This window comes from Nasonia vitripennis (genome assembly GCF_009193385.2).
Source record: "Nasonia vitripennis strain AsymCx chromosome 1 unlocalized genomic scaffold, Nvit_psr_1.1 chr1_random0002, whole genome shotgun sequence".
Classification (NCBI taxonomy): Eukaryota; Metazoa; Arthropoda; class Insecta; order Hymenoptera; family Pteromalidae; genus Nasonia; species Nasonia vitripennis.
The window spans coordinates 5,932,586-5,955,033 of NW_022279588.1; the positions used below are offsets into that span (position 1 = coordinate 5,932,586).

General features: G+C 34.1%; 4 protein-coding genes across 10 annotated transcripts in view; 1 reads left to right on the forward strand and 3 right to left on the reverse strand.

Moving 5' to 3' along the window:
• Positions 1–22,448, reverse strand: part of LOC103318176 (sodium/hydrogen exchanger 5-like) — a 723,013-nt gene that overhangs the window by 138,329 nt on the left and 562,236 nt on the right. Inside the window, exon 10 of one of the 7 annotated variants that reach the window (XR_004345103.1) lies at positions 16,478–16,666. The exons of the other annotated variants lie outside the window; for them this stretch is intronic. The gene's annotated coding sequence lies outside the window, so the exon portion shown is untranslated. The remainder of the gene's footprint in view (positions 1–16,477; positions 16,667–22,448) is intronic. 7 annotated transcript variants of the gene reach the window in all.
• On the reverse strand, positions 2,117–5,655 carry LOC116415962. The gene is made up of 4 exons (XM_031921835.1): positions 4,837–5,655; positions 4,464–4,734; positions 3,454–3,603; positions 2,117–2,611 (listed from the first exon to the last, which is right to left on the reverse strand). The coding sequence occupies exons 2-4, from the start codon at positions 4,705–4,707 to the stop codon at positions 2,529–2,531; spliced, it is 477 nt and encodes a 158-aa protein (XP_031777695.1). The 5' UTR covers positions 4,708–4,734; positions 4,837–5,655; the 3' UTR covers positions 2,117–2,528.
• LOC116415947 (putative nuclease HARBI1) lies at positions 18,521–20,292 on the reverse strand. The gene is made up of 6 exons (XM_031921713.2): positions 19,916–20,292; positions 19,557–19,838; positions 19,352–19,484; positions 19,123–19,270; positions 18,805–19,051; positions 18,521–18,715 (listed from the first exon to the last, which is right to left on the reverse strand). Exons 1-6 carry the CDS (start codon positions 20,077–20,079, stop codon positions 18,577–18,579), a joined length of 1,113 nt encoding a protein of 370 aa, XP_031777573.1. The 5' UTR covers positions 20,080–20,292; the 3' UTR covers positions 18,521–18,576.
• LOC100679979 lies at positions 21,811–22,304 on the forward strand. The gene is made up of 2 exons (XM_031921871.1): positions 21,811–22,036; positions 22,126–22,304. Exons 1-2 carry the CDS (start codon positions 21,829–21,831, stop codon positions 22,287–22,289), a joined length of 372 nt encoding a protein of 123 aa, XP_031777731.1. The 5' UTR covers positions 21,811–21,828; the 3' UTR covers positions 22,290–22,304.

The window sequence follows — 22,448 nt, forward strand, 5'->3', positions numbered from 1 at the left end:
GCAAAAAATGCTTGGATCACCTACGACTTAACCCTCAAAATGCAAAAAAGTAAAAGGTAAGTATCAACTAAAATAGAACGGCTTTTGTCAAAATGGCTTAATATTTTTACAGCAAGTAGATTTTACCTATTTTCTATTATCATTATTTTTTCAAAACTTTTGACTGTTTAGTTTAAAAAAAAAAGCGAAAATATTTTTTTCTAAATCGAAAAATGGACATAAAATAACCATAAAATGGCCATACAATGGTTAGAATCTTAAAATAAAATGCATATCCAATTTTATTACAGTCGGTCGCATGGTTCCAGAATCATGACGGTATACGTACGCAGACACACACAAAAAGCCATCTGCACGGTCATTTTCTACTTCATAAAACCATTGATGTTCTCATAACATTCTAAGCTTTAAATAACGAGTTATAAAAATAAACAAAAATAATAATGTTCAGTCATAGCCAAGGTGATCAAAAGATCGATATTTTCCCAAAATTTTAACTTAATTAAAGCCTTTTTACTCCGGTAATCGTACGATATAAAAGAAACATTTTTTTTAGTTTTCGATTTTTAGCCGGAACACAAGTCGTTTAAAACAAAAATAGTTTAAAATTCTTACATCAAGTAGATATTACTGTTGACTATTAGATAACGTTATTAGATAACGTTTGACTATTTAGTTGTAATGATAAGAATAAAAAAAAACACCTTTTTCATCATAAAAATTGAACGGAACGGTCAATCTGAAAAATCTTGCGGAAAAAAGTAATTAATTTTATGCTCTTTTAGATATAGTATTGTTGAATACATTGTATAAATCATTTCCACAAAAAAAGCAAAAATATTTTTTAAAAAATCGAAAAATGGCTATAATATAGTCATAAAATGGACAGAATCATAATAAAAAAAATATTCCTGAATTCAGAATCAGAAAACATATATGTATGTCAAATTTTATTTGTCAGTCGATCAGTCGCGTGGTTCCAGAATCATAACAGTATACGTACATACACACACACACACTAACAAATGCACACAGCCATCCGCACGGGCAGTTTCTAAAAACGCATTATTCGAACTCTAAACACCTTCAAATGCGTTTCTACGAAGTTTTAGCGAAACTGAAAATTTTACTATTACTTTGTAATAGTAAAATTTTCTGGTATATAGGTATAATAAAATTTTCCTCTAGGAATTAGCGAAAAGCAAGAGAGAAAGCTATAGAAGTTTGCAAGGACAAATAGAAGTAATGGCAAAGTTAAAAACAGCTACCGGTTCTTTAGCACGTAGCTTTCTTCAACATTATGTATAATATTGCTTTAATATCAAAATTTTTTTTCTCCATACATAATTCTATACATTTTTCGTGCTTTTCTGTTGAATGGATGGAATTATTTAACACGTGCTGCACACAAGCGGGCGCGTGAAAAAAAAGTTCAGTTAATGATCAAATTAATAAAATCACTTGTAATTTGTAAAATTCTCTCTCTCGTTTGCATAGCTATAATTGATTGTTTCCACGCTTGAGCGAAATGGCTACTTTTCGTGCCTAATCTTCTTACACTTAGATTGATTTCTATTGTTATTTTTCATATAAAGTTGAATCGACTTATATCGATTTTATAACATTTTATCAAGTTATGATGCAAAAAATGGTATCAAAACTTTTATCGACTTTTATTGCTTTTTTCTAGAAAATCGATCAAAAAATTCGCATTCACTTCTATAAACTACTATCGACCTTCTTAAGTGTCTATAAATTTGAAAGTCAATTGAAGTAAGTTGATTTTTTGGAATTCGTCTTTTCATCTTCTGAAGAAGTAAAATTGTTGTTGCTATAATTATTTTTGGTTGTGTATCAATATTATTATTTTAATTATTAACCTCTAAAGCTGGAGCGCGTTGTAATCTGTGCTATTATGAATATTATTTATGTCTTTGAGAAAGAATATCAATTAAATAAAGTCGTGTACATAAATTTCAAAATATTTATTAAAGTAGTATACGTAGCTTTTGAAGTAATGACAGACTAAGCCAAAAATTAAGCGCACACAACACTCTGGCTATTAAATAATTATTAAATAAATAATTAAGTTTTGTTAAATAATGTAGGGTGTATAGCCTACTAAAAAAACCTCAGACGATAATCAGGTAACGTTTTGTTCTTAATATTAAAATAAAAGTTAAAACTCCATTTTTAATCATGCAATGGATTATTGTCTGATAATAAATCCTCTGCATCGGAAACATCCGTAAGTAATGATACGTCGGACTTGTTTAAGGCTGTCGAATCTATAAAAAGGATTTCATTATAGCTACTAGTCTTAACCTCTTACTCTTGCATTTCTTCATCTTCTTTTTCTGATTTTTCATCTTCTGTGACTATTACTTCAATTTTCTCACTCTCTTCTTCAGTTTTTGTATGATCTTTTTCATTCTTCTTTGATTCTTCTTTCTTTTTTGCTGGGAACTTTTGGGTTTCTTATTTTTCTCTCCCTCCTCTTTCTTCTTCTGTATCTTCTTTTTTTTTGTTTATTTGGTTGGATCCGCATGCACCTCTGCGCTAATTTTTATTTTTGTAGGAGCTTCAACTTCGTTATCGCTAGATGAATCATCTATGCGAGAAAAAAAATATTTTAGTCACCATTAGTGTCAAACTAAAAACGTCACTTTAATTTTATACATGATTTGATGAAACAAATTTAACCCCGCTGCAAAAAGTCGATGAAAATCATGCAATTAAAATTTATTTAGACCATTTAAAATGATACAATGTTATCCAATATCATCAACTTTTTCACAGATAACTGTAGCCAGCATAGTCAAAAAAAATTGCAACACAACAGAAATGGTTATTTATTTACGAGAATTTAGATTTTTGCGTATTTTTTTATACTAATTTATGAGAAAGGTGGCTTCCCTGCTAAAAATAGTCCACAGAAGTCCATTGAAATCGATAAGACATATTATTAAATCAAATGGTAATTTTTATCGGCATTTTCGCATTAAAATTCGATTAATTTCGATAGTTTCGATAGAAGTCGATTAAATTCTATGTGATAAACAATAATTAAAATAAATAGATGAAAAACAGCAATTAAAATCCATAGATTTCTCTATAGATTTTAATTGATTTCCGTTGGCTCTATCGAATTTAATTGAGTTTTATTGCAAGAATGTGATTAAGACTTATCATTCAATTCGATAAGAGATCTTATCGATTTCTATGTACTATTTTTAGCAGGGATTGAGCGTCTACTATAATTATAGAAATATATATAAGTATAGATTCTAAGAACACCTACATAGACGAAAGAAATTATTCAATTTTATTTTATTTAAAACAAACAATGTTCTGGGTGATAAAATATAATAACTTCTTTCGGTTAAATAGTGCTGTTGGAGCCTATAAATATGTAGAAATTGTTAATATATCATTACATTGAAAATACGTTACCGTTTTTTTGGATCTTCCTCTTTTGCGCAGGCCTCTTTAGATAAGAAATCGATTTTGAGACATGTGAATTAAAATTAGCCATCTCCTCGAAAAGGTCCATTTTGGTATTAATCTTTGAGTGATGATTTTTTAGCCAATGGACGTAGAGGTCTGTAAATAAAAATGTAAAATTTTAATGTTCACTAGCTGCGCGCTTTATTTTCTTGAGGTTAGAATTTATTCAAAATCGCTACATTCAGACCGGATATTCGTTTTTGAACCAATCAAATTGCTTCACAACATCCGGTCATCTCTTTTTTATAATGTTAATTTAATTAGTATTAATTAGCACTTCAGATGCGCTTAGCACGTTTTTAATCTCATATTTTATCAATTTTTATTTTTGAAGAAAAATAAGTTCATGCATTCGTGGAGATCGCGTGCAAAAACGAACAGCCCGAGGTCCAGGATTAGATCGTTACAATGACCAATCAGAGAATGAATATTATCCCTGCTAAAAATAGTCTATAGGAAACGATTAAATTATTAATCAAATTCTAAGCTATATTCATGCCATTTTATGTCTTAGGTCTCGTAGTCCTTAAGTGTCGTATATGAGGCACATCCTGGCACGGCGAGGTCAAGCGCCCGAGCGTAGCGAGGGTGCTTACGCCCTCACGGAAAGTGAACATACGACTCTAGTATCGTACAATATTTTATAGCACTGCTTGATTAAATCCGCCAAGTCACGCAAATCCGTGGCGTAAGTAGCCTTTTTTGGCAGCGTGAGGTTAGCATACACGGTGATAGAAAGGGCTACTTACGCCACGAATTTGCGTGACTTAAATGCAGATTTAAGCCACCCAGTGCTATAAAAGATGTAACTACAAATTCGGTTGAAAATTTAATAGATTTCTATTGACTATTTTCAACACGGATGATTACTATTTCTTTTGTGAAGCGGTATTAATGTAATTTTATTAATAATATTAATATATTATTTTATTATTATTTTACTAAATTATATTTACCAAAACATATCGCTAACTTTGTTTTGTCTAATTTTTCTGGCTTATATGCGGATTTTTCGTCACTTTCAATTTCAGTATCGGAATCGTTGAGCCTTTTCATGTTGCCTACTTTACGGTTGCTCTCTCGACTAGTGCGCGTGCATTTTGACAGGGTTTTAGCCCCAATCATTGCCTTGAGGATTAATGCTACGCATTTCCCTGGAGTATTATGTGGAGTCATAATTTCGTCGTAGATACTTTCCATTATCCATAAATCTCGACCCACGTGATACTGAAAATAAAAAGAAATTTTTATTTCTGTACTGTATGTTACGTCTATTTTCTTATAATTTGTTTTCTTAATAGCATTCTAAATCTTAAGAAAGGTTTTTACCGTTTTATCAGACTTCCGATATCGTACAATGGGAACAAAATTTTTGTTTGGATCGAGGTCGGCCGAAGGAGTTTGGCCTACAACTTGCGATTAGACAACTGTAAAAGTATTATACGTTAACACTGTATTTAACAGAAAAACCTACATTTAACTATGAAAAAATCTGATACAATTTGCAGGAATAATGAAAATTATCGAGAACAATGTGCAGTCACTCTTTATGGCGCTTTTAAAGGAAACAGGATAAGGAAAATGGCTTCATTATGGTTATAAGCCAGGAATAATATAACAATGTTAAAAACGAACAGTGGTATAGTGACGAGGGCAAACAAGTTCTTTCACACGTGGTGCACACCACATTTAGTTAACCCATGCATTTTTGCGTACTTTTTTATACTAATCGGGACTATTTTACAAAACGGCTAACTTAGTCCTGATTCGTGGTTTAAAAAAATACGTAAGTTACATAGAATAAGTCATTTCTACAACAAAAATACTTTAATCTATAAACCGTAGCCGATATTCACACCGTGTAATATGGGTCACTATTAAGACACGAGTATCGTATTAGTTACTTTATGCAACTAGGGTGTAAAGAAAACCAGCGCTATATAATATTGTGCGATACACGTGTCATATAAGTCATTCTTCATGGCACGGTGTTAAGCGTACTCGCTATAACGCTCGGGTGCTTATACACGCCGTGCCGTCAAGTACGGCTTATTCCACTCGCATCGTAACGTACTATAGTACGATACTTGTTTCATAACTAGTCCTTTATAGCACGGTGTTATGTCGTGCGTTATACACGCCGTGTTATAAGAGTCTGTTTATAAAACTAGTAATAAATATATATATATATATAATGGTGTGTAATGATTGTCTCCGAGAATTACGTCCATTCAAGTAAAAAAATCCAAGCATATGGTTCGTTCTTCAGTTATTTACAAAAGTTTTCGAATTTTAATAAAAAAATTTTAAAAATATGTTATATCAATGATTATTCAGACAATCGATATCAATCAATATAAAGCTATCCATAACAAGAATTTTCGTTAAACTCTTGAATGCTGACTCTCAAATCGATTCAAGTTTATTGTCTAACTTACAATTGAAGTATATTATACAAAACAATATAATGAGTGCATAAAAATTGATTAAAATATATTTTATTTAATATCTGTTTCATGTAATCAAACAGAACTATTCAAAAACAATTAGAGTCGATTACTATCGATTTCAACAATGATCATTGAAGGAATTCCCTGTTAAAAATAGTTGATAGAAATAGATTAAAATCGATAGGAGTCGATAAAACTTTATAGAAACAATAACTATTCAAGGTAATAGAAGACAATCGTTGGAAAAAATTATCAACTTTAATTGTGTTTTTCTGTATCAAATTTTATTGGCTCTTGTCGATCTATCGATTTTAATCGAGTTCTAATGCGAAAAGTGGAAAAAATGAATATGATAATAATTGGTAGAGTGAAAGTAGCGGCTTTATGTGGCACTTATTGTAGCATGACAGATGAATGAAAACAGCACCGTTATCTGTAAGAAAAAATAATGATAAAGTAGTATTTTGGTAACAAACTTGTTCTCATAATTGGTGTTGATACTGTAATGTTCTCCGTGAAATGTGCAATTTGAAACCACAATACATCCTAAAATTATATTACATATGCGTAATTTTCTGTTTTTGAAAAACTTCATTTTGCGTCATATTTGTAAATATATCCATATCTCTGGTAAAAAATAAGCTAACGCTAACATAATTCCTTGACTCCTTTTTATAAAAGTTTAGATTGTTGTTGTTTCATTATTCTTATTTGAAGCAGATATTACAAGCATGCAGTATCTACGCATGTTCAAGGTCACTGACGACAAGGTCGGAGTTAACTGCATTTCATATTTTATCAATATTTTTAGTATTTAAGTATGAGAGTCATATCTTGGTAGGCAGTCTGAAAGTCTATTTTTATAATGCCATCTGCATTATCTTAAAAATAGATATCTGTATGAAAATTCAGATATCCAGTACCAATATAATGCAGATGGCATCATACCCTGCTAAAACTAGTCAATAGGGATCGATTCAACAATTTGAATTCTAAGCTCAATCTTTATCCCGTTTTTTGTTTTAGGACTCGATTAACCCATTAGCGCCCAAACGGACGCTCGACGGACGCTTTTTTGAGCGACAGATTTCATCTGTTTGTAGGTGTAAAAGAAATTTGGGGAAAAAAAATTTCTTGTGCCAAACTTCATCAGCTTTCCGTTCGCGTTATTTGTTTTTTGATTAAATATACGCCCTCATTTTTAGAAACAATTAATTGAAAAAAATCATGAAATTTTGAGTCGAATTTTTTATCTTGAAAACTATAGATTAAATCAAAACATTCTTAACAACAAAAAAGTCTTAAAATCAATCAAAGTACACTTGAATATTTTCATAATTTTTTGATGAAATTGTAAAAATTGCTTTAAAAATCCTGAAAAAATTTAAGAGTGTTCTGTGAGTTATTTCAAGACTTTTTTGTTCTACAAAATTTTTTTATTTCATCTATACTTTTCACGAAAAAAAATTGTCAAATTTAATGCTAGAAAATTTTTTTTGGATGCCATGGATCTTCCAAAAATATTTTTAACAAATATAACCAAGTCAACTTTTAGTTTAAACATCATGAACATTGGAAATTCACTTCCTGGGGTTCGTTGCGAACAGTTCCCACATTTTACAGTCGACACAAAAAAAAAATTTGACTCAAAATTTCATGATTTTTTTCAATGACTTGTTTCTAAAAATTAGGGCATATATTTAATCAAAAAACAAATAACAGCATCGAAAAGCTGATGAAATCTTGTACAAAAAAATCTTTTCCCTTAATTTTTATAACACCTATAAAGAGATGAAATCTGTCGCTCAAAAAAGCATCTATCGAGCGTTTGTTTGGGTGCTAATGGATTAAAATTGATAGGAACTGATAACATTTAATACGGAAAAGAACAATTAAAGAAGAAACGAAACAAAGAAAGAAAATTTAATAAAAGCTAGAAAATATTATTAACTATCATTAGAGTCCAAAATCTAAATGTTATAAATTGATCATAAAAGTTATTAGCTTTTTCTAGGTAAATAAATTTCCGCCTGGTTTATTTATTTTTTTTTTTTTTTTTTTGTTTATCCGGAGAGTTGGAGGAATGCATAATGCACCATGACAGGAGCCGTGCGAGACTCTCCGTGTGTGATGCTCTCCTGGTGTGGGACAACACCAGGCATACTCACTAAAACTCCCGCTCTCAGAAGGCCGCGAAAACCCCCCCGGTAGCAGCTTTCGCATTCGGGGGGTCGCCTGTCTTAAGCTATTCTAGCCGACAACTAGTCTTGCAAGCAACCATCATTGTTCTTCGCGCGGAGAACCGTCTCCACGTACGCCGTTATCTCATCCCAGTTCTGCTTACTATCAAGTATAGTTTCAGCTACAGTCTCGGGCGTGAACGCCCCTATCGTCAGCTCCAGTACTCTACTTTTCTCGGTCCAGCAGGGGCAGTCAAAAAACGTGTGTCTCACGTCGTCCCGTTCGTCACCGCAGTACTTACACCCCGGTGATGCCACCCTGTTCGTCGCGAACAGGTAGCTTCTAAAGTATCCGTCACCGGAGAGAAACTGGGTAAGGTAAAAGTTAACCTCCCCCACTTCCTATCCACCCACGGGCATACATCTTTAATAAGGATCCTAGTCCATCTAGCCTTTGGACATTCGGTCCACCTAGTCTGCCAATTACGCATTGTTTTTTCTCTTTCTTCCGCGGCGATCGAGATGCTATTCGACGCTAAGCGAGCCTCGTAGATCCGCTTGCGTTCAATCGCGAGAAGATCCACGGGGATTACCCCCGCGATTACCATTGATACCTCGGCCACGACCGTCCGGTAGGAGCATGCTATTCTAAGGGCCCCCCTTCGCTGTACAGCCGTTATCTTGTTCCGATACTTATTCATACTCATCGCGTCGGCCCACACCTCTGCTCCGTATAATAGAATAGAGTTGGTGGTCGCCATGAATAGCCGCCTGACTGTTGGCCTAGGCCCGCGCACGTTGGCGATGAGTCGGCTAAGCTGACCTATCCTAGTCATGGCTTTTTTACAGACGCGATTTAGATGTTCTCCGTAGTTCAGCTTCGTGTCCAGAGTTACCCCTAGATACTTTGCTGATGGTTTCGTCGTTATAGTCTCACCGCCTACCTTCATCGGTATGATGGTAGGTATGCGCTTTCCTGTCAGGAGGACTATTTCGGTCTTATTAAGCGCTAAAGTCAAGCCGTGCTTCGACATCCACCATAGCACTCTACTCATAATTGCGTTTAGTTTCGCTGGCGCGATGTCCACGTTACGTGCCGTTATAACCGCGGCTACGTCGTCTGCGTATCCCACAAGCATCACGCCTCCCGGCATTTCGAGTTTTAGAAGCCCGTCGTACAAGATGCCCCAGAAGTCCGGCTCTAAGATCGAACCCTGTGCTACTCCTGCAGTTATAGGTCTTCTTCTACGTTCCTGCTACGTGTCATACTCTATAACCCGATCCCTTAGCTAATCTTCCGTAAGACGCATAATGTATTGCGGCACACCGAAAGACTCTAAAGCATCATGTATGTCGGTCCATCTTGCTGAGTTGAACGCGTTTTTTTACAGCTAACGTTACCAAAACTACTATATCTCTAGTCGCGTGTCTAACCTCTTCTACCCTCTTTACCGCGTCTGTTACCTCTCTGATGGCCCCTATGGTCGATCGTCCTTTTCTAAAGCCATACTGCTTATCAGAGAGGTCTCCCGCTTCGCGTACGGTGCTAAGTATTCGCGGTTTAATCAGCGCTTCCTCCGTCTTTCCCATCGTGTCCAATAGACTCAATGGTCTATAAGAAGTGTCCGCGTCCGCTTCTTTTTTTCGGTTTTTCGATAAGGACTAATCTTGCCCTTTTCCATCTCGAGCTGAATATACCCTGTATCAGGCACAGATTGTACATTTCCAGTAGCAGCTCCGGCCGTTGGATTGCGACGACTTTCAGCATTTCCGCCGGAATACCATCCAGTCCTGGTACTCTGCCGCTTTTCAGGGATGAGGTTGCCGCGATAAGCTCGCCCTCGGTGAAAGGGGGTATCTCGTCTATCGGCACATTCGTTCTTTCTGTCTGAGGTCTGATGGGGTGTGTGGGAAACAGCCCATCGATTACCTTTTCTATCACTTCTGCCTCCATGGGCTCCGTTTGTTTCATTTCGCCTATCTTTCGGGTAACGATCGCATATCCGTGACCAAATGGATCTTTCTCACCGCAGGGGGGCTTTATTCTTTCTTTAACTTTGTGGTGTGTATATAACATTGTGTGGCGCTGATCCACACAGTCTACACGTACAACACAACCACATACGCATTGTGTCTGCTCAATAAGAGCTCAAATGCATTAAGTCGACATTTACAGCTTAAATAATGAATTTACACAAATATTAAATTAGAATACGCCACATAGTACTATATATAATATGTAAACACCACACAGTTAGACGATAACAGGGATTTTTTAGGTGCATCTAGGATTACATCAAAGAAAATATATTACTTAAATTAAGATACACAAAAAATTTGCGAAAAAAAGCAAAGTAAAAAAGTACAATTACATAGTAGTTACATGCTTGTGTGCTGTATCTTCTTTTGTTTATGTGACGTAGGCAGAGCAAGCTCAAGAGACCCTCCGACACCGGATTCCCACAGGTGACATCGTTAGACAGTGTGTGTGTGTGTGTGTATTTATATATAAATAATACTTACTCTCCAAAAAGATAATTTGTGCTTTATATATTTCACCATCCGTGTGTCGAATGTGATATTTTCCTGCTCGCTTAAACTGCAGATCGGAATTAAATTTTTGTACGATCTGGGACTAATCCACTATAAATGTTTCGTATTTCAGTTTTGTTTTTTCAACAAATCGTACATAGGCGTAATACGTTAATTCGTCACTCGCCATAATGAACACAGAAATCTACAAAAATTGCGAACATACAAACTTTCACTGACCCTAGTGGAAATAATTGGGTGTGCCAAAATGTTCAAATTCGGAAATTTGCTGCACTTTGGCACACTTTGACACACATGGGTTTTTCGGAAACAAACATCTCTTTTTTGACAAAGTATGGCACCGTCTAGCACAGTTTGGCACGGTATGGCACAGCATGGCACACTTTATTACACTTTGGCACACTATGGCACATTTTGGCACATTTTGGCACACTTCGGTACAGTGAGATATATCCCGCCGCCCGCGCGCCAAAACATTGCCACTGCACGATGCCGTCATATCGACGGCACGCGTGGTGCTTGAAGTCCCAGTTATAGAACGTAATAATAAATAATTTAATAAAAAAAATAAAAAAATTCTAGCTTCGGTTAGACTTGAACCCGGATCCTTTGGGTTAATAAGCTGAAGGTCTACCACTGAGCCACAAGTACTCGTTACAGTTAATACAAAAATTTAAACTCATGTACTTCAAGCAGTTTTAGATACTTAGTACTTTTACAATATTAATTAACAATTGCCCGTAATTGCCTTAAAGCTCCTGTCCGCCGTAAATGTTGGAAAAACATGCCTCAACAGAGGAATCCGCCGGGAATACAAGTTTTCCAGATTTCGTACAAAAATTGTCTATGTCCTCAATTTCCGAAAAACCCATGTGTGTCAAAATGTGCCAAAGTGTGCCAGAGTGTGCCAAAGTACACCAAGATATACCAAAGTGTAATAAATTTCCGAATTTGAACACTTTCCTTACGAAAAATACTTCCAATTTTTGAGCGTTTACTTTCAAATTTGACAGTATACCTTCAAATTCGAGAGTTAACTTTCAATTTTAAGAGTTTAATCTCAATTTTGTGATTATACTCTCAATAATTGACAATATACTCTCAAAATTGAGCATATATTCTCGACAATTGAGAATAAACTCTCAAAGTTGAGCATATACTCTGAACAATTGACAGTGCACTTCTAAAGTTGAGCATAATTGAGAATGAGCTCTCAAAGTTTAACGTATACTCTCAATTATTGAATTGGTTGGGTTTTAACTCTGAAGCATTGGGAGTTATTGTCGAAAATTGGGAGTAGACTTCCAAACATCGAGAATGATACACTCTTAAATCTTGGGAGCAACTCTGAAAAGATTGTAGTGAACTCTCATATATAGACACTCAAAAAATATAGAGTTTATTTTCAGATATTGAGAGTACAAAAAATCTTATAAACTTTATAAATTTGAGATCCATTTTTTGGAAGATATTAATAATTGATGATCCTCATAATTATAATAAATAATGCCAAAGTTGATTTTCAGCAATGACAAAGGTAAAAAAAAGAGTTGGCGATGAGTTTTCAAACTAATACATATAATAAATATTAAACATGAAAATCAGAATATCAAAGACTAATAAAATTAATTATGTGCAAATGATACATACATGTAAATTAATATTAATATTATAATAATTTTGAAGTATTATTATCCTAAATCGATGCACATTATTAATAAGTTATAATAGTTTAACAAATACTTTTGATATATATTTTGATTTAATCAGTTTCCACTTTATTAACAAGTTTCATGATATAATGGGATGTATTACATGGCAAAAGAATACATTTACTACAAATGTCTCGTGGGAAACATGTAATAATAGTACTTTCTCTAACGGGAGCACAATAGTCAGATGATGAAAATTTATTGTACGAACATAATGCTTCATTTAAAATTTCAAAAGCATTTCCAATAATGATATATTTTTGCATTCCAGTGACTGTAATTACATTTACAATTGCTGTGATTTTCATGTAATTTCTAGATGTAAGTGCAATTATACTATTATTCATTTTCCATATTCTTTGAAACGGTCCGCGAAGGGTTCGAGACCCGAAGTTAGTAAAGCGGGGGAGAAGCACATTCGAAGAGCGATAGCAGACTTTGATCCACCCGGTAATATCTGTTGAGTGGACGAAAGACCTCCCTATCCTCTGTAATGGCCGAGCCATCAGAGGAGAACTGCTTGTGTGTAGAGGGAGATGAGTAGGGTATTCCCACTACGCATACCCCACACACTTAGGTAAACCACGCAGCTATTAGACTGATGTGTGAGGTCTCACCATGAGTCTAGAATCAGATGCGCCACCTAAATGCAGGGTACTACCATCCTACACCGGTGACACAACTGATGGGGGGATGGGAGTGGGAAATGCTAAACAAGGGTTAACATAGTTTATATGTTTTAAATGTCTTTCATTTATTTATTTAATCATTCAATATTTAATTATAAGCGATGCTGGATCTCAGTCTATAAGGAGAGGGAATGGGCTGCACACATACTCTTCGAGAGCCTGGGGCTCATGGACTACTGGGTATGGTGGAGACCGGAGCAAGCAGCGAGTACTACCATTCGCACGTTGCTCAGTTGAGAGCCAGATCATGAATGCTCGCTGCTGGCTCCGGGGATCCTTATATACCCGGGATGCTCCCTCTCTCCTGTGTTATCTGCGCGCACGCCCTCTACCAGCGCTTAGGTAGACTATTTACATGTGGCTACTAGCGCCACTTGGTCGGTAACTTGCCTACGCCAGGCAAGTTATCTGTTGCTGTTCTCTTATCCCCCGGGCTGGGCCTGCCGTCTCATCTTTTATATGAGCTTGCATGACATAAAACATTATTATAAATAAATCTCTCATATTTTGTTACGGATTCTTTTATACTTTCATTAATCAGTACTTCAATCGATATTTTTTCAATTAATGAAAGAGTGACCATTGTTCCTTCTCCAAATAGAACTAAGCGATTTACATCAAATGCTCGTTGTTCAGTTCTACTCTTATACTTTTCCATCATATTGAGATACAATGTTTTTCCCTGAATACTACAATTAGGTCTATAAAATTTATCCATATATTTAATCGATTGAAAGCGCAAGTATGACTTACAAATTTGCTGTAAAACTGCTTGCGAACTATGCAGCATATTCCTTAAAACGAAATTATAAGATTCAAAAGGGAATGCTGACCATGTCCAAAGTGCTCCAAAATCTTTAACTGCATCAGGTATGTGCAACATTAGGTGAAGATTATATTTCATAATCTGTTTTCCATACAACATTTCTGCTTTCGTAACAAAAAGTTTTATTGCAGACGTAGCTTTCAAAAAAGCACGTTCTTCAATGTTATCACTATTGAATACATTTACAGCATAAACGAATAAAGACCAATGTTTGTAAAAATTAGATGGAAGGATATCTTTTAATGTAGGCAGTGAATAGTATAGCAAAAAGTTCTTGTATTCAGATGCTTTCCATTGCTTGAGATTTGCAGTAGATTGAGGAGTTCTTGTAACTTCAGATGGAGGTAGTATCTGTGTTAATCTATCATCAATAATAGGTGATTTAGTCCCAATATACCACGATTCATTACAATTTTTAGGATCTATCCAATTCGAAAGAAAGAGTTTTACTACTCCCAGTAAAACGGAATGCATATACTCAGGTGGGAAGGATCTTATAATATTAAAAACTGGAAGCAACATTAATACAGAAACTCCTTTTACTCCATTAATAGTATTCTCTTCTTGTTGAGCCTGTATTGCATCTCCTCCACTGTATACGCGGGCATAACCTCTACCAACAGGAATATGCTCACCTGGATTTAGGCAGAATGTACAGCCGCATACGCCATTATACTGATGAAGGTTCTGGAGTGCGCATCTTTCAACAGAATCCACAGGGGCCAACATTGTATGAACTTTCACTGTGACTGGTTCATTAGAATTAGGTGGTAAACATTGAAAACCATTCTCATGCAAATCTTTTAATTCGTCAACAAATGGTTTCATAAATAAATTCAAGTCCGCTTTTCCGCTGCAGCCCACAATCCAGCAAGAATATTTTGGTTTCTTCTGCTGTACTTGAGTTCATTCACAGCGACTTGAATTGGGCACATGGATATCTTAGAAGATTTAAACGTCTGTACCCTGGTAAAAATAACTTATTAAATCCGATTCGAAAGATAATAGGGTTTAATTGGATTTCTTAATCAGAAATTATCGAATTAAAACCTATTTAATCGATTAAAATCTATTTAATCTGATTATAAGTTTTAGTCGGTCTTAATCGGATTTAAACAGTTGTGTTTTTAAATAAAATGTTATATTTGTTGAAAAATATAACTGATTGAATCCGATTAAAACCGACTAAAAGTTATAATCAGATTAAATAGATTTTAATCGATTAAATTGGTTTTAATTGAATAATTTCCGATTAAGAAATCCAATTACAACCTATTACCTTTTGAATCGGATTTAATAAGTTATTTTTACCAGGGTACTCCATCAGCATTCCATTGCAAAGATATATCATAATTAGAAATGATATTATTTTCTTTTAAAAATTTGTATACTGCTCCACTAGTTACATCGGTGTTTCATTTACGTGATTTCTGTTTAATTCATTAAAAAGTGGACTTAAAAATAAGTTAACTAATTGGGATTTCAACGGAATATGTAGAAAAATGTGTCCGTTACGTTTCAATGAATTGAGAAGAAATACTTTGCCACAAGACCTACATCTTGTGTGTGAAGCATTGCCAAATGTTAATAACTCTAAACAATCCGGACAGTAATAAAAACTCTTCAGTTCAGATAATTTAGGATACCTTTTTAAAAATCTATACTTAGAGTAATTTAATTTTTCTGGAAGATGACAATTAATCAACTCTGCAAGATCTTCTAATGCTACATCTGAAAGGCTATGACGAACAACGTAGCTCATGATAAGTAAATCAATTTCCTCCTTTGTAAGTGAAACTCCTTCAAAAATAGGCTGCCTTACCTCCTATAATAAAAATATGATTATTATAAAAATTCAATGTTGAAATTATAATTTATTTATAAATAAATAAAATCACCTCATTTATTTGTACTTGTACAGCTTCATTATCATTATCAACATTCAAAATTACGTTTACTTCAGCATTGATGTCAGCATAATTGTTTTCTTCAACTTGGTCTTCTTCATTATCATCCTCTACATCATTGCCAATTACATCAGAATACATCTCATTTATTTCAGGGCCATTCAATATCTATTCATAAAATTAATATAGTTATAACTATATATATATATATATATATATATATATATATATATATATATATATATAATATTTATATTTCAACTTTTCCAAACTGTATTTTATTTGAACGTTTTTTTTATATACTACTCGGTATAATTTTTTAAATATTATTAAATAGTATTATTTTCGATACAGTGTGTGGGTAAAGTAAAACTTTACTCATTTCACAAGTCTTTAAAATTGCAATATACGCACGCATAATTGAAAAAATATATGTTCGATGCAGGTGCAAAATAAGATGATTCTTGAGTCGTGTGATAACTTCACACTTGTGTGAGAATTAACTTTTTAGTACGATCGAAAACTACTTTTAAATTAATTATTGTATATGCCAACTTATAAGTTTTAAAAAAACTTTGAACGTTAATTATATTACAGCAAATTATACTTAATCGTGTTTTAATATAATATAGAAAATTTATAATTTTACAAACCTCATTTAAGTTTTCATTGAGTTCGCCATTTTCAACACTGATATTATCAACATTATCGGAATCATCATTACTACCAGCATTTGATTGGACTGTATCATTTTCATCTATATCTCCGATATTCATTTCGATATTTTCAATAATCGGATCGACTTCTCTATTTACCTTATTTCTTTCTTCTTCATCATCGACCTTATAGTTCATGAAATAAAAAATAAATAAATGTAAGGTGTATATATGTATATATTTCATTTAATGAGATTTATTAAATTGTATTATGCAAAAAAATCAATATATATAGAACGATAAATTGTTAAGAGCATAATGCCATCGTCCTGTTTTATCGATCTACCGACCAAAGTTTGGAACAAGTTTTCAGTGACACCGTTGCTCGGAATGAGTTTTCCTGTTGGAAATCGTATTTAGTAGAGGGTTTCGTAAAGGGCAGACAAAAGCTTTTACTTAATTTCTCGAGAAAAATTTAATTTATTGATGGAAAACAATTTTTTTAAACAAAGCCGTTATTATTGCGGTTACTAATAAGGTAATCAAATATATTTGCATTTAGCGCTAAATTAATTTTTTGGTGAAAAATATGCATTACATAAATACAGTCGAGAGTCCACCCTTTATTATGAGGACCTCAGGATAACATTCTCATATGAATCAATAAAACAGAACGATGGCATGGTAAAAAGTTACAATTTATATATATATATATATATATATATATATATATATATATATATATATATATACTTACTCTCTGTTGTTCACGACTTTGTAAAGTTGAATATGGAACAGGTATATTTGGATCCCTAAGGTAATTAAAGTAATTGACTCTTTTATTGGCCATTTTTTATACACGCAAAATCTTAAATTAAAAAAAAAATTATTTGTTTTTACAACTCATGTAAAGCACTAAATGATCAATAGTTTGTTTATGCTATCCTAACCTGTACACTATGAATGCAGGATAACACAAACAAGAGATACACTACAAGATTATTATACAAGTTCAGAAGTATATATTATTTATATTTGTATCTACAGCTGATCATATAAAATACATTCCGTATGATTATTCATTTATTCTTTTTGAATAATATTAGTCAAATTATAATATAGAAAATTAACAGTGACATATATACTGAATATACATTGACTACATGCCTGCGTAAATGATACGTAGTTTACATATGTCCATATTAATCATAGAATAATGTCATAGATTGACATACAGATCATACATTTCAGTTACAGATCATCTCTGCTATAATTCTATATTCAAATATAAAATGCAGAATATTATGTATTAAATACAAAATTGGAAGCCCAAAATGACTTGTATTTCTCGCGATATTTCATACAAAGTATGCATAGTGCTGTGCGAAAGCAATAATTTAATAAATCGACAACATTTGTATAACAGTTTCATATTTGGCGCGCGCGAATATATAACGCCTCCTGACGGACTCTTTGGAACTAAACGGACTTGTTAATCTTGAACTTGACCTCTGGCGCGATAGATATGAGCATGAAGACCGACAATGCATGGCAGATGAAAGAGTTAGCTGGGGCCTTATTGTCTAAGCGTGTCGTGTGAGACAGTCAAACCAGCGACACAGACCAGTGTGTCGTCCTGTCACGACACATGATGATAAAACAGATACCAATGCGCATGCGCAACGCGATGTTTTTAGCATTGATAGTACGTTTTTGGGCGGATTTACATAAACCTCGACGAGTTTAAGGAAATGTGACAATTGAGAAAACAATAATCGTCTCATATCCCCTATCTCACAGAATTTTTATTAGAGATTTTGTGTTGGCTCGTAGACACACGCACTACGACTATGACTATAGCGCACTCGTATCTCGTGACATGAATGGCAACTCATACATTTAATTTAAATTCAAAGGTGACATGCTATTCCCCATATGTGAATTAATTAATTTAATTTATTTAATTAATTTAATTTAATATTAATTGAAATGCTTAACTAATTTTTTATGATAAAAAAAAATCTACTACATTCCACAATATACGATGCCAGAACACAAGTTTTATTTATAAAAAGAATAAAATAAATTGTTACAATCTACATAAAATGCTGTGTAATAATATGGTTTCTTTCTGCAATTCCTGCTGCATATTCTGCTGCTTCTCCTCTTCCTCTCCTATTAACATCATCACGAAGCTCTGCAGGCTGAAAATTATGATCATTTTCATCTAAAATGCTGAAAAAAAATGAATGAATAAATATTTGAACATGCCAATCACTTATTTGTTTTTTATAAAAAAATATTGTAATGATATTTATACATACCCTTGTCTTCTTCGAAAATTGTGCAAAACAGCACAAGCATGAATAATATTTACTACTGCTTCTGGAGAATAATGCAATTTTCTACTTCGATTAATAACCAACCACACATTGGTAAGTATTCCAATAGTACGCTCCACAATGCATCGAGTCCTTACATGCTCTAATGTATATACATGAGCTGGAGATCCTTCTGCTGCATTGAGATCCGGTGTTAATAATACCCGAGAGGGAGTGTAGCCACTATCTCCTAGAACAGAATTTAATTTACAATCGAATTAAAAATAATTAGTCAACAGTATATAAATGAGAATGGATTACCTATTATATAGTAACGATTAGGAAAATTTTCATCTGCCCGTAGATCTTCCATGTATTCTTTAGCTTCTGAAAATTGCCAGACGAACCGGTCGTTATTACTTCCAGGACATACTCGAATATTGAGGATGTTATAGTCGGAGTCTACAATCTAAAATAGAATATTATATTAAAATAGGATATTATGTTAATAATTTTTGTAGATGTATGACAAAGTATATGTTATACATACTATTTGTACATTCATGGAAGTTCCTACACGATAGTTAAAAAATGCTTCTTCGTTTATTGTTGGCCTATAAAACGTCACCATAAAACCATCAACAGCCCCAATAATACCAGGAATCCTAGTAGTCCTTTGAAAGCTGTAAAAAAATATTGAAAATAAATATTCAAATGTATTTAATTTTTTCAGAAATGCAAGAGAGATCTGTTACCGGTTTGAATTATGTTCTCTTTGCCCTTCTGTTCCAGGAAAGCGTATAAAGTCATCTGCTAAATGATTAATAGTATCAATGACTCGAGCAATGCATTGACTAGCTGTACTCTGGCTTACAGGATGTACAAAATCTTGTGCGAAACCTTTTTGTAGACCTCCTTCGGCCAAAAATCTTAAAGTAATTAATACTGAAAGATGTGTAGGGATTGCAGTACTCCTCTCTCTGATTAGGCTGTTCTCAACCAACCCAATCAGTCGCATCACTACATGTGGAGGCATTCTAAAAAATATTTAATTAATATAGTTCATGTAAAAAATAGCTTTGTATTTTAATGAGTAAATAGAAACATATTTTACCTGTAATATCTTCTAAAGAATTCGGCAGGTAAAGTAAAAGGATTTGATACATCTCGAAGTTGTTGTCTTTCTAGTCGAAGCTGATGAAATCTGTTCAGCCTTTGAACTCGTTCTTCTTGTTCTGCATTGAATATATCCAGAAGAAATGCATCTATTTCAGCCATTGAAAAATATGAAAGGTACGATAGTACCTATTTGTACACAAAGACTTTAACTTGTCTTTCCCTATTGAATTGAATTTTTTAATTAATACTCGGGTTTCTAAAGTGCAAAATTTTACAATCAAAGCAACTGAACATGAAAGAAGTTAAGAAGATTTTGAAAAGGTAGGTAGGCTATATCAAATCTAGAAATATCCTACAGTGTAAACAAACAATGAACTGCGTAGTAACTAATAATTACTGCATACTAACTTTGTTGAAGCGTCACCTACAGCTTCTGTAAGTGTGAAGATAGGGCCCAGCACAGTGCAGAAGGGATTATACTTCCAGCCACTCAAGCATCCATTTCCTCACTGAAAATTCTATTCATTCCACGATCCAAACAAACTCTTCTTCACTATATTCTGGAGCACTCGCAGATCCAGTTTCAAAATTGCTCTTTTCGGCGTATCCACCTGAGACCTTTACAAGACAGCTTCCGCTGACAGAAAATCTTTCTGAAAGACAGCCCACCCAGTTCCAGAGGTCACAAGCACTTCACATCCTTTACTCCCAGTCTCAGGTCACTCAATACCAGCGAGAAATCCAGTAAGTACGTTTCCTCCGCGTTTGAGTACTCTAACCTCGATAAGGACCATAAGCGTAGCCCACTTATCGAGTTGCACTAATTGCACAATATTTCCATTAGATAATTGACTCTTGAGTTCGGTGTCTGATGTTTTTACACACTCAACACAAAGATTGGATAGCCTACACGGAGTCGGAGCCCTCCTACTCCGTGATAACCTACTTATCGTGTTGCACTGTTCGATCAGCTGTGCCAGCTATGTGAAAACAAGCCCTACCGCGCATGCGCTCCCTTTCGTAGAGGACGCTCGGCCCGTATATGCTGTGTGCTGCGTGTGCATTGTAGCCTACTATAGCTCGTGACGAAGGGGTAAGAGGAGGGGTGGGGTATGTACAGCAGACGAAGGAGGAGAAGCCTGGATGCGTACCTATACAGAAGCCATCTTGGCCATCTGCTCTAACTGCTCCGAAATAAGTCTCCGAAATCGCTCCGAAATTCGTTTTTAAAATCGTGCTGTGTACTTAATAGGTTTCTTAGTGAACTCGGGCTCCGTACTGTAGTCGTTGGATATTCAGAACGAAATAACAAGTTGTTCACAATGTTCTCTGTCTGTGATCGCGTGATTTTTGCGTAGTTTGTGAAACTTGTACCAGTACAAGAATTTTCTGCAGCGTAGAACAATGGCACCACGTCCAGGAAGGTAAATTGATTTCTATCAATAGGGAAATATGTAGCTATATAAAAATTGAAGCACGTATCGAGATCAGCTAGAAGTTTTGTAAAAACTATTTTGATCTCATTGCATTTTTACATAGATGTGTGCAGCTTGTTAAATTAACAATCTTTTTTACAGATATTATTTACAACTTTCTTATAATATCTAATAAAATTTGTCTATTGCAGAACACGTGTATGGAATCGAATGTCCATTATACAAATGGAGACCTTGATCACCTATATGGAACAGCATACGTTGTTTGCAAGGGGACAAATTCCTAAGCTTGGATCTCAAGGTCAGGTTAAGTACAGAAAGATGTGGATGGAATTATGTACAACATTGAATGGAATGGGACAGAATGGGCAGGAGGTTTGTATTAAAATTTTGTATTTACTACACGCATACTTTTTTATTACAATGTTAATGTATTAATCATTTTTTAGTTCAATTATAGAAATGGACTCGAATGCGACTATCAGCCAAATCTCAAAAGGCGCAATTCAATAGAGCATGGAATAAGACTGGCCATGATGAGCAAACTATTGTCTTAAGTTCAAACAATGAAAGGATTTCAGGCATTTTTGGTAAATATGGAAGTGGTGTTAATATTGGACGAGAGCTAGGGTTCTCTAAGTGTACGTGGGTACGGAAGACATCTCAAGAAGCACCTACATGTAAGTAATCTGGTACAGTTTTAATAGAAACCTATTGATTCCTAGTATATCAGTATGTACTCCAATGATACTGATTTCTTAAATTTCAGGTCCACGTACATGTGATGATGAGCTTGATTGGCTTGAAGACTTTCATTCAGTTTGCTTTCGAGTTTCTCCAATTTTTCAAGAAATTCCAAAGCACATGGAATATTTCATGAAGATTTTTGATGAAAATCGTTGTTCATCTATTTTTCATGCAATGCAAAGGTAACTATAATTCAAATTATTTAAATTACGTCATAATATAAAAAAAAAGTAAAACTATGATTATCAATATGTAATGGTGTAGATTTTGGTGTGAAAAATTTTAAACTCTTCAATTCTTAATTTATAAATTCGTACTTACTTATTTCCTTGCTTCTATAGTTTA